The 13,480-nt window shown below is 39.1% G+C and overlaps 1 protein-coding gene across 1 annotated transcript in view; it reads left to right on the forward strand.

The window, feature by feature from the left end:
* Nucleotides 1-13,480, forward strand: part of PLBD1 (phospholipase B domain containing 1) — a 68,953-nt gene that overhangs the window by 30,391 nt on the left and 25,082 nt on the right. The window contains exons 3-6 of the mRNA XM_060166838.1: nucleotides 1,098-1,181; nucleotides 2,521-2,659; nucleotides 4,797-4,937; nucleotides 5,346-5,490. Of these exons, the coding sequence (XP_060022821.1) occupies nucleotides 1,098-1,181; nucleotides 2,521-2,659; nucleotides 4,797-4,937; nucleotides 5,346-5,490 (509 nt within the window). The remainder of the gene's footprint in view (nucleotides 1-1,097; nucleotides 1,182-2,520; nucleotides 2,660-4,796; nucleotides 4,938-5,345; nucleotides 5,491-13,480) is intronic.

Here is a 13,480-nt window from a genome sequence, read left to right on the forward strand (position 1 = left end):
GGCAGTATCTAGTAACTATAGGTGTATAGAATATTCAACCCAGAAATTCTACTTTTATATGTATATGTACATATACACATACATACTAGAAAAACAAATGTGTAAAAAGAGACATTTACAACAATGAAGTTGCACTGTAATAGCGAAAAATTAAAAACCAGTTAAATGTCTATCATAGGACTGCATAAATGAATTTTTATATAGTCATAACATGGAATACCATCAACACATGAAAAGAATAAGTTTAAGCTGCAGATGATAACAGATAATTCTTTTAAAATATCATGTGGAGAAAAATAAGTTAGGGTGGTAGATAGTATGATCTTATTTATATTTGTCCTGAAACATTATTAATAATAATATACATTATTTATGATTAAATATATATATAGAGAGAGATGGTATAAAAATGTGCATGAGAACAATAAATCACTCATTCAAGACTGCAGTTGCCTCTGGGGAGAAGGGAGGACAGTTAGTGTCAGCGGTTGAACTCTATCTTATGTTTTATATCTTTTTTTAAAAATATGAAGCAAATATGGCAAAATATAATGATTTTATATAGTTGGGTAGTGGATACTTGGGTGTTTGTTATATTCTATGCTTTTCTATATGTTGGGAATATTTCCCAATTTTATTTTTTAATTTTTTTAAAATTTATTTATTTTTGGCTGTGCTGGGTCTTCACTGCTGCACGCGGGCTTTCTCTAGTTGCGGCGCGGCGAGCAGGGGCTACTCTTTGCTGCGGTGCGCGGGCTTCTCATTGCGGTGGCTTCTCTTATTGCAGAGACCTGGCTCTAAAGCACAGTCTCAGTAGCTGTGGCGCACAGGCTTAGTTGCTCCACGGCCTGTGGGATCTTCTCGGACCAGGGATCGAACCCTTGTTCCCTGCATTGGCAGGAGGATTCTCAACCATTGCGCCACCAGGGAAGTCCCAATATTTCCCCATTTTAAATTGTGCATTTGATTTATAAAAGAAGATAGGGAAGGTTTGCCATAGGGAACATCCCAGTTAGCCAAAATACTGGGTAATTTACTGTGATGGGAAAATCCAAGAAGAAAAATGGAAATGTAACAATTTTCATCTCTCCTTTCAGACATATGTATGACCACTTCACAAACCTCTACCCACAGCTGATTAAGGAACGTTCCGTGTTGGATAAAGTACAGGAGTTTTTAACGTAAGTATTCCTCTTTCTTTAACGTAAGCTTTCCTCTTCTCATTGCTGTTAAGGCTTCAGGGCTTGAATCTGTCATTTCAAACAGCAATTTCTCCTTCACCAATTTCTTTTCCATCTCTTAGGCAGGACTCTGGAGTAATTTTTGTAGTTAAGTATAGCACCTTTTGGTGATGGCATGAAAACTGGTTGTGGACAAATGCCTTCTAATTTGTGCTCTTTCAGAGGTCAGGTTGAATATCCCATTATCAATTGCTGACACAGCTAGAAGATCTCACCAGTGCAAGACAGGCAAAGTCAAATCCCCGGATCCCTTCCACCTGGGGGCTCCTCTCCTTGCAGAAATCATTCCTTCTCCCTCTGAAAGGTGCTTCCATTTCATGGACCTGGTGACTCTTCTTAGCTGGGAAGTTAGCTCATATCTAAAGTTATAATTCTTAACATCCTCTGAGAATATTTCCATTTTAGTAAAGTTTTCTGAAGACTAATAATTCTCAATATTCAGAAAATCTGTTTTATATTTGTGGGATGACAGACTATGAGACTAATTTGGGGATAAAGGAGCTCTTGGTTTGGCCCTCCAAATTATATACTAAGCAACCCCTTCATCAGATGCTAAGGTCCTACAGAGCATCTGGGCTAGTGACACTAGCAGTGACACTGTATTTTTAAATTGATCTAGAGATAGCCTGAACACATCAGAAATAGCTTTTAGTATACAAATTTATATCAACTCATCCTGCATAAAGTGCAGACAACAAAAAGAGAAGAGAGAATGAAAGGACTATTAAAAAAAAAAGACTTTTTCCTAGGACAGAGGCATTGAGGCTGTTATTAGCGACAACTGGAATAGGGCAAACCATAAACTATGAAAATGATCTGAGAGAAATACAGACAAATACAAACCACCCTGTCCTTAAGAGCTTTTGTTTTTTTCCTGTTGTTTATCACTTCTATCTACAAAGTAAAGTTAATCAACTTGTCCTTACCGATTTAGTGAAACATGATTTTATATAAGATATATTTGAACCAGTCTATCCTCAACTTTCTTAGGTCTCAGTATCACAGATAAGTAAATATTACACCTGTGTTTCTAGATAGTTCTAGATAGAGCATGGGGGAAGTTACAATGGAAGAGTCATAGTCCTTGGGAGAAATTAAAAATCACTTAGGATTTGCTCTGATATCCTTTCAAAGTGATTGGAATGTTATAAGATCCAGAATTTAAATTATACTAGCTAACATAAGTATCTGAATATATAATCTCTAAATACCTGGGTTTAATTTGGCTTTGGATGAACAACCATGGAGACCTCTAGTACAAATCTAATTTGTCTTCCAGGAAGCAAGATCAGTGGGCCCGGGATAACATCAAAAATTACAAGGATGACCCGTTTTGGAGACACACAGGCTATGTTATGGCACAAATGGATGGGCTATATGTAGGGGCAAAGAAGAGGGCTACAGTAGAAGGAACAAAGGTAAGATGTTTTAAAAGCTACTCAGGATTTATATGGTATGGCAAGAATATTGAAAATTACCTTTAAAATTATTGATACATTCCAATTAAGGAGAAGATCAAATTAGGACTAGAGAATAAATTTCTTGCACAGAAGAACTGTCTTATCTATCTCATTGCTAGCACCTGACTCAGTGTCAGGTTAACTCACAAATAAACCAGCTTGTTTCTGTGTTCTTTCAGTCTCATTCATGCTATTCTCTGGGGTAGGTTAAAGAGCCCCATATGAATGTACTGGCTATTTAATTAACCTAATAAAGCAAGTGTTTTAGACAATATGTTTGTTAAGAAAAATGTCTAAGTTTTATAAAATGTACAATAATATTCTATGATTATATATTATTATATATTATTATGTATAATATTCTATTTTTTAAAAACTGTGAGGTGGGTAATAGGAGTTTATTATTTTTCCTTAAACTGTGCATATACATCTTTATTCTTTCATATGTATGGTATCATTCTTAATTTTTAAAATAAAGGCAAAATATTTAAAAGCAAATTACAAACTGAAAGATATATTGCAATTCATCTCGGAGACAATGAACTAATCTCTCTAATACTTAAAGAACTCTTAAAAGTAGGTAAACAAGAATAACCTGGTAGAAAAACAGATAAAGCACATTCACAGTTCACAAAAAATAAATCCAAAGATTTTTAAACATATGCTCAGCAGTGCTCATAGTAGAAGAAATGCCAGTATAAACTACAATGAGATACTGTTTTTCACCTATCAAACTGGAAATAAACTAATTGTTTAATATGTTGTTAGGCTGTAATAGTATAATTGAAATAAGCCCTATGAAGACAATTTGGAAATATCTATTAAAATCAAAATCATTTCTAGAGCTCTGTCCCACACACAGACTCACACACATACAAAATGATGTGTCCAAGTCTGACTATTGTTACATTATTTATATTAGCAAAAGACTAGAAACCACCTGAAAGTCTACCAATAAAATACTGGTTAAAAATATTATAATGCATCCATTCATTGGAATACTATTTAAAAGAATGAGGAAGATTTTTATATCAAATATGGAAAGGTCCCCAAGATATGAAAAGATATTAAGAGAAAAAAGGTGAAGAGAAGTACATATAACACACTATCGTTTATGTTAAAAAATGTATTTGTAAGACATTTTTAGAAGTCTAGAGATATGCAAGAAACCAATAAAAGTGGTAGTAAGCTGGAGACAGGGTGGGTCTTGAGTGAACAGAGGATAAGAATGAAGAGAATTTCCACTATAGATCTTATAATTAAAAAAAATATTGAATAATGAATGGATTACTTATTCAAAAACAAAACAAAGAGAATGTTTATATAAATAAATAATCAGGTGTTTTTTCTTTTCTTGCTTTTGCTTTTGTTAAAATTGTCATGTGTATTTGTCTTCTCACCACCTCTGCCCGAAAACCAATTTGTTTGTAGATGCCTAGCCCTGGGCGACTCTGGTGGTTTGAATCTTGCTGGAGCAGTGCTCTCTAGTTAACACAGAGTTCATGTTCAAGCCTGATAATTGCTTCAGGTTTAATGCTGTCAAGTCTGTTAGTCCTGTTTTAAACATACGATCAAAATCAAAAGCACCTTAGTTGAATATTTTCGCTGTAAAGCAGTGCTTCTCAGCTAAGGATGACTTCTCACCAGAGGACATTTTGCAATGCCTAGACATTTTGGGTTGTCAAAATTGGGAGGGTGCTACTGATATCTAGTGGGTAGAGGCCAGGGACGCCTCTAAACTTCCTACAATGCCCAGCCCCCCTGCCCAACAAGAAAGACTTATTTGGCCCCAAATATCACTAGTGCCAAGACTGAAAAAACCTGCTGAAGAGGAATGCAAGCAGAGGGCTCTGTTCATTTTACTCTCCTAGGACCCACTCCCCAGATCTGTGGCTAACAGGCTAAAATGTCTCACAAACTATAAAGTAATAAAAATCATTTTATAAACTACAATAAAATCTAGTGTATCTGTTACATTAGGGAACCTTCACAAAGGAGTAATGTAATGGATACCTAGCAACAGGAGCCCTCACAATAGAAAATGACATCTGAGTGTCTGAAATCAATGTTAAGTGTTGTCTCTCTCTTTTCCCAGCCCATGACCCTGTTCCAGATTCAGTTCCTGAATGCTGTTGGAGATCTGCTGGACCTGATTCCCTCACTTTCTCCCACAAAAAACTCCGGCCTGGAGGCTTTTAAGAGATGGGACATGGGACATTGCTCTGCTCTTATTAAGGTGAGACATGCGACAGCCTTTCTCTTCATCCTTGTTCTGGTCCATATGGACTTTTTCTATATGTCACCCAAGTATGGTAACATCTCATCACTCCCAGCTATAGTTACATATCAGCTCATGGGTTCCTCTGTCATAGAAGTTAAGAACTAGAAGGAACTGATGGAGGGAATTGGATGTATGTGATGTTACCCGTTTCTTCCATCATTTTTCCCATGCTCTATGTACCTGCCACTCCCACCATCCAGAATCTTCCATTTTGGAAGCTAGGACAGACTCTGTTTTGTGCACATTAAAGGTTAATTTTCCAGTAACAAAAACAGCAGTAAACGCCTTAATAGACATAATCCCTCTACACTTCCTACATTTGTAGTCAGTTATCTGTATACTGCACTATGATTCTGGCTATAGGTTCTTCCTGGATTTGAGAACATCTTTTTTGCTCACTCAAGCTGGTACACGTATGCTGCCATGCTCAGGATATATAAACACTGGGACTTCAACATCATTGATAAAGACACCAGGAGTAGTCGCCTCTCTTTCAGCAGTTACCCAGGTAAATAAATTTAGAGAGACATCTGAGTACTCTGAGTACTGTTTCAGGATAAAACCTTAGTGATTTAACTGGAATGGAAGAAGAAATGTTTAGTGATTAGCATACATTAATCAAAATTGGTTTTTAGAGTGCTATGAAATATAGCTCTAATACTTGTATTTAGTAGAATGTCATAAACTATGTTAATAGGGTTGACGAACTTCACTTCAACAAATGCCAATTGAGTATTTAAGCACAAGGCACTCGCCTAGGCTCTGCAGTAGAATCAAAGATGAACGAGGCAGATCCTGTCTCAGCATCTCCTTGAGAGCCTGTCTCCATTTCTCTTTTTTTATGATTTCTTTTTTTTAATTGGAGTATAGGTGATTTATCCATTTCTCTTATTCTTTGCAATATCCATAGCAGTTTACCTAGTATGTGGCACCTAGTACGTAATAAATTTTTGCTGAATGGATGGGTGAATGAATGTACAAGCTTATAGATCTTACACAGACAAGGTAAGTACTATACAGATAAGAACAATATTATTACTGGATACTGTATAGGCTACAAAAGAAGTAAGAAATGTTGTGAGTATTCAAAATAGGGACAGCTCACATCTGATTGTTGGGAAAAGGAAAAAGGTGGACATTTGAGATGAACCATGAGCGATGACTAGAATTTGAGCAGGTAAAGATGGATGGGAAGGATGATCTTTGTAGAGTTGGGATTGCAAACTCCTATTCCTAAAGGAGACAGAAGATGATGCAAATGAATAAAGGGGCTGGTATAAGAAAATAGAAATGGAAACAATTGTAGCAAATACATGGTCCACTGACAGGGAGCCAGTCAGTTCCCACTGACTATTGTCACCCAGCCATGTGGAGATCAGTATTTCCATATCCTCTAGCTTCTCAAGAGAGAAATATGGATTTGAAAAACAAAACCCCAAAATGTGTGTCTGCTAGCTGGAATTGCCGTCAACTGCAGGTTTGCAACCTCTTCAGGAAACATTATGAGCAAAGGCAAGGGGGAAATTCTTACCAAACATCTAAGTGTCCGATGCAGATGTGATGTGGACACTTTTGACCTTTAATTACATATATGCAACTTACAGGGCGGTTATACCAACCACCTGTCATATCTAGCTTTGTAAGAGTATTTGTGTCAGAGTATTATTGTCCCTTCTGGCACTGTTGTTCTTGATAATATTAACATCACCCTATTGGGAATTCTGACCAGGGGAATAAAGTGATGTCTTTCTGTCCTTGTGACCTGATCCTTCCTTTGAGACCACTTTGATTTCATCTTTGTCGTAGTTTGCTTAATTGTTTTAGTACTGAGGGGGACTGAGAACTCCTTTCTCCAAGTTAGACTGTGCTTCGATTCTTCTGTGTTCCTTTGCACTGAAATGTAACGACGGCAAGATACTGAGACAGTCAAATATTCGTACTCTTCCTCTTGTTTGTGATAGAATGCAAAGTCCAGCTGTTACCTGAAACTTTTGCTTTGAAATCTCTGCAGAATGGTGTTCTTCCATAGTCTTAATAGTCTCGAATCCCAAAGGTAGTGGTGGAGAAGGACGTGGAGGGATTACCTGTGAAACTTTTGACCTTGCTCATATTTGCATATATATCTTCCAGAATAGATAGATTTAGAAGTAGACATATAGATAATAGAGCTCTTTAGAGCAATTAAACTGAGAGAAAACAAAAGACTTTTTTTTTTTTTTTTTACTCCAAGATGTTTTTGCAGGAGCCAGTGGAGCAATGTCATTCATAATTTCTCTAACTGGACTGCTTTGTTCTCAACAGCAAACATGTCGAATTTTATTTATATTACAAAGAATTGTTTAGTTATGGGATCAGCCACACGGAATTCATCGCATAGATATAAAACTAAGCTTTACCATGAGCTTTATGCCATGTGTATGTGCTGTTGATCCCAGAAATAAGCTAGGTGACTTGTTGTTTTTCTTTGGTGCAGGAGTACCGTGATAGATTGAGTGGGTTAGGAGCGTGGTGTCAGTTTTGTATTCAAAGGGGCAGGACCTGGAGGCTCTTCCTGATACGGACAAGGATATTAAGAGTTATTGAGTCAGAACCGATAGATCAAGTCATGATATAATTTATTCAGCTACAATTTTCTATTAAAATGTCCTAAGCAGAGTATTTGTGATGAAAAACAGGACAAATGCAGCCCCTATTCTAACAAACTTCACATTCTGGTGAAAAATAGACACAAATAAAAAAGCAGTGACTAAAGTGTGGTTTGTGTAATAATAGAGAAGCCTAGTTTGGGGATGAATAGATAGCTTTTAAGAGAAAGTAAAATTTATGTTGAGACACAAAGGCCAGTGTAAATTCCCTGGGATAACGGGGTGATAGAATGTTCCCTGTGGAACAAGCAGCACATGTAAAGGCCTACGGGCAAGAGGAAGTGCGGAGAAGGCCAGGGAGAGGGAATGAAGGGCAGTGCAAGACCATTAAAATGACAAGTGAAAGTGACATTAATAGATTTGCATTTTAGAATTACAAAATGTCTGGCCCACGAGAGGAGGACAAGAGAGGCTTCCCACAGAACATGGAGAAGCCTGAGGCAACAGTCCAGGCAACTGAAACCACATAAAGTTTTGCAGATGGTCAGTCAATATACGGATGGAAGATTGATATTGTAATAGTGTTCCTGTTGTCCTTGCCAGAATCCTTGAGGGATAATTGCCTAATAAGAATTGTTGGAAGGGCACTCCCAAAACTGTACTCCAGCATAGAATAGGAGGAACAATAGTCATCCTTCACAATACATTCATCGATATTGCAAGAGGATTTGCAGACCCCAGCTCACCCAGGCTTATCTAAGCCAGTCTCATGCTCTGTGTTCACGACAGTCCCAGCTGACTCCGTAAAAATACAGGTACTTATTCAAGGAAATAATATAATAACCTCCATCTTAATCTAGAAAGGATTTAAGGTGGGGTCCAAGGTGGCAGAGTAGGAAGATTCTGAACTCACCTGCTCTCACAGGCACACTAAATCTACAGCTACATTTGGATCATTTCCCTCTGAAAAAGATCTGAAAATGAAATGAACTGATTCCCACAACAGAGAATAAAAGGACCACACTGAGACAGGTAGGAGAGGTAGAGACATGGTCTTGCAAAAGACCCCACTTTGTTGTGTGCAGCAACACGCGATAAGGAGGGATCTCATGAGACAAGTGCTTCTCCAGGAGGGGCAAGGGATTGGTGACGCCCACCAGGCACCCCAGCCCCTGCGATCCGCACCAGAATGATGAGCTCCCAAAACGTTTGGCTTAGAAACCCAACGGGGCTGATGTCCAAGGGTACCAAAGTGCTATAGGAAACTGAGATTCCCCCAGTAAAGGATTTGCATGTGGTCTTACCCACCCCAAGACCCAGCAAAATAACAACAGTTTGGAAAGTGCCAAATGTGAGGAAGATTCATTTGCCCATCTAAAGGCTGGAGGGGCCGGGGACAGCCGAAACGGTCTGCAGGCAGAGACGCTGGCGGAAGCCATTGGCGCATTCTCCACCTAGCGTGCTAGCACAGGTGGGTGAGCCTGGATGCAACACCCTCCCACTGCCTAGCAAAGCAGGCAGGGGTGAGTGGTCGTTGCAGTGTCCTACTTCCTTGCTGAAGTCTGCACGTGCAGTGGTTGCAACACTCCCCTGCCTCCTGGCGGGGGCTGAAGAACTGCCTTCCTGAAGCCAGTGAGCGGGCCCCATCCCCTCCACTCTCCAGCTGCCCTGCTAAAGCCAGTGAGCACATTCAGTCCACATAGGGGACACCTCTTCATCTCCTGGCCTTGCTCGCCAGGGGCCCTGGCATTCCTGAGCTCCACAGGACGGTAATGATCAGAAAGACAGCTCTTGGCAGGCTACCATGCCCAGGGCACTGCACAGACAGCAAGCTGAAATAGAACCCAAGTATCCCTGTGAAAAAGACCTGTTTACTTAGCCTGATGCTTCAGCTTCAGACAGACTTCAGGTTTCCCACGCATCTAGAGGCTAAGGAGACATTGCCAGGAGACATAAGCTGGGAGACACCACCCTTGTACATCCCCTTGGCCTCACTACAGCTCGGCAACACTTCCCAGGTAAAAAGCTTATTCACTTGTCTGGAGCCCCAGTTTTTGCAACTGTCACTAGGCCCTAGGCTGCCAAAGGTCACGCTTACCCTTGGGCTTAAGCGTCTACTTTCACCTGTGTTCTCAGTGCAATGCTGCTTCCTTTCTACCCAAGGGCAGCAGGGGAGGTGACAAGTGAGCTTTACTCTGTATGCTCCCCCACTGACCCCTGTGGCAGTCACGGCACCCCCTGCAGGCTCTGCACCACGTGTTCAGCAGTGCTGTGGGGAGGGCTGGCCCTGGCCCCTAAAAGGGCTTTAAAAAACTTGCTTTCGGGCTTCCCTGGTGGCGCAGTGGTTGAGAGTCCGCCTGCCGATGCAGGGGACACGGGTTCGTGCCCCGGTCCGGGAAGATCCCACATGCCGCAGAGCGGCTGGGCCCGTGAGCCATGGCCGCTGAGCCTGCGCGTCCGGAGCCTGTGCTCCGCAACGGGAGAGGCCACAACAGTGGAGGCCCGCGTACCTTGCTTTCTAACACAACCAGGCCTTTGTAACAGACCTCATGCCTCCAGCTGATGAGGTGACTTCCTGCTTTCACGAGTCGGTTACAAGTTGGATGGATATTCTGTGGAGCAGCTGAGGCTGCTCTTCTGCCTCTTGCCTCAGGCTTCTCACCTCTCCTACCCACAGGTGGGAGTGTATCAAAGGTAGGGGTATAGGCAGCATGGATAGAGATCACATTCTAGGAGAGCACTGATTATAGCATAAGAAGGCTGAGAGAAGACAGACAAAAGTTGGAAATACGTTGATGTATGTTTACTCTATAAAATTCTGAATGTAATTAATGACCAGGAAAAGAATTATCATTCACATTTTTCTTAATACTGTGGGTAAGACTTGCCATTGTGGTCATGATTAACAAAGCACAGTAATGATTTCTGAGACAGTCATTAGAATTCAGTATTCACAGGCGACATGATAAACGTTGCAGAGTCATTAAGTAAATGGTGTTAAGGAACTGCAGAGGCAAAGAAATCTATGTTGTTTCAGTGCAAACAGGTTACAAAGAGTCATGGCTTTGAGAGTAATAATAGTATTGCTGCTTTTTTCTCATGAAGGGAGACATAAAATTTTCCAAAAATAACGTATCGGACTATAAAGAATACAAAGAGGTGGTACCTGGACATTACAAATCATCTTCACGTACACTGATTGGATGATAGACAAATACATTAGTATGTTTCTCTACTCATTATTCTAAATCTTCATTAATAAATCCCTACACTTCACATGGGCCCTTGAATTTTGTCATCTATTTCTTAATCCAATTGTTTATTTAGGCAGGGGCCCTGCAAAAATTACTTGCCTGAAGCTCTGAATACTCTTAAGAAAGGTGGCCCTGTATTATTGAAGCAAAAAAAGAAGGTTTTGAATAGCCATGGTCTGTTTTACCTAAGAGGTGATAGGGCAAAGAAAGATAAAAGCCCTGGCCAGTCCTCCGCCAGGATACTGTATACAGACAACTCTTGATTTGGCTATGCAGTCAAGAATCCCATAGGGAATGACGGCATTGAAAAGGTGGGCATTACCACTGCATGAACACTGCAGTGCAGAGATCTCCTTACCATCAAAAAGAACACAAATAACAAATGTTGGCAAGGATGTTGAGAAAGGGAACCCTCGTACACTGTTGGTGGGAATGTAAATTGCTGCAGCCACTGTGGAAAACAGTATGGAAGTTTCTCAGAAAACTAAAAATACAACTACCATATGACCCAGGAATTCCACTCCTGGGTATATATCTGAAAAGAACAATAACACTAACTTGAAAAGATACATGCACCCCAATGTTCATAGCAGCATTATTTACAATAGCCAAGACATGGAAGCACCCTAAGTGTCCATCAACAGATGAACGGATAAAGAAGATGTGGTACATATACACAATGGAATATTACTCAGCCATAATAAAGAATGAAATCTTGCCATTTGCAGCAACATGGATGGACTTGGAGGGCGTTACACTAAGTTAATTATTTCACTTATGTCAGACAGAGAAAGACAAATACTATGTGATATCACTTATGTGGAATCTAAAAAATACAACAAACTACTGAATTTAACAAAAAAGAAGCAGACTCACAGATATAGAGAACAAACTAGTGGTTACCAGTGGAGAGGTGGGGGAGGGGTTTATAGGGTAGGGGGAGTGGGAGGTACAGACTATTGGGTGTAAGATAGGCTACAAGGATGTATTGTACAACATGGGGAATATAGCCAATATTTTGTAATAACTGTAAGTGGAATGTGACCTTTAGAAATTGTATTAAAAAATAAAAATAAATAAAATTTGTTCATGTCAAGAAAAAGATCTACTGATTTCCATTGCATTGAAGGTTTAAGTCAATCAGAGATAATCAACCTGTCAGTAATACTGAGTCTTCCAACCCACAAATATTGTTTCTCTATTTATTTAGATCTTCTTTAATTTGAGCAATGTTTTGTAGTTTTTGGTATATGGGTCTTACATACCTTAAATTAATTTGAATCCTAAATGATTTTTGATGCTACTGTAATCAGAATCAATTTTTTATTCCTTTTTCCAATTGTTCATTGCTTGTATATATGCATTAGTTATCTATCGCTACATAACAAATCACCCCCAAAATTAGTGACTTGAAATGACAATAACCATTTAGTATCTCATAGTCTCTATGGATAAGGAACTTAGATAGGGCCCAGTGAGGAGAGCTTGTCTCTACTTCACTATATCTGGAGTTTTAGCTGAAGACTCAGAGACTGAGGGGCTGAAATCTCTGGTAACTTAACTAAAGCTAAAGGATGTACTTCCAAGGTGACTCACTTCCATGGTCAAGAAGATGGTGCTGGGAAATTGATTCCCCTCCATGGGCCTCTTCACAGGACTGCTCAAGTATCCTCAGGACAGGATTCCTGGTTTCCCCCAGACCAAGTGATCTGAAAGAACACGGCAGAGACAGCAATACCTATTATGACCTAGTCTCAGAAGTCATATACTCTCACTTCCACCACATTCTATTTGTTAGAAGGAAGTTATTTTGATCAGCCCACATTCAAGAAAAGGAAATTAGAATCTATCGTTTAAAGGGAAAATTGTCAAGGAATTTGTGGAAAGTTAAACACCACCACAATATAGAAATATTATTTTTTTGTATATTTACTTGTTCTCTTGAGAACTTTCTAAGTTAATGTATCAATATAATAGCTTTTTTGTAGATTTCTTGGGATTTTTCTAGATACAAATCAGGCCATCTTTGCATAAAGACAGTATTACTTCTCTCTTACCTTGTATGTCTTTGTTTTCTTTCATGAATGTACTGGATAAGACCTCCAGGACACCGTAGACTAGAAGTGGCATGGAAATCTTTGCCTTGTTCCTGATCTTAAAGGGAAAAGTATTCAGTCATTCACCATTAAATATGATGTTAATTGTAGGTTTTCTGGATACCCTTTATAAGGTTAAAGAAGATCCCATGTCTTCCTACTTTGCTTAATGTTTTTATCATGAATGAGTGCTGCATTTTGTGCAGTTCTCAGCTTCTATCTATGATCATATGATATTCATCCTGTATTAACATGGTGAGGTCCACTGATTAATTTTCAGATATTAAATCAACTTGGCATTCCTGGGATTAACCCCACTTAATCATAATATATTATTCTTTTTTATTTATTTTTTATTCAACATACTAATATTTTGTTAAGGATTTTTTCATCTAGTATTCATGAAACATACTGGACTGTGGCTTCCTTTTCTTTTAATTGTTTTGGTATTGGGGTAAGCTTGTTCTTATAAACTGAGTTTAGAATTATTTTTTCCTTCTATGTTTTCTGAAAGAGTTTGTGTAGGACTGCAATTATTTTTTTCTTTAAATGTTTTAAAGAAT

Source organism: Lagenorhynchus albirostris, chromosome 11 (genome assembly GCF_949774975.1).
Source record: "Lagenorhynchus albirostris chromosome 11, mLagAlb1.1, whole genome shotgun sequence".
Classification (NCBI taxonomy): Eukaryota; Metazoa; Chordata; class Mammalia; order Artiodactyla; family Delphinidae; genus Lagenorhynchus; species Lagenorhynchus albirostris.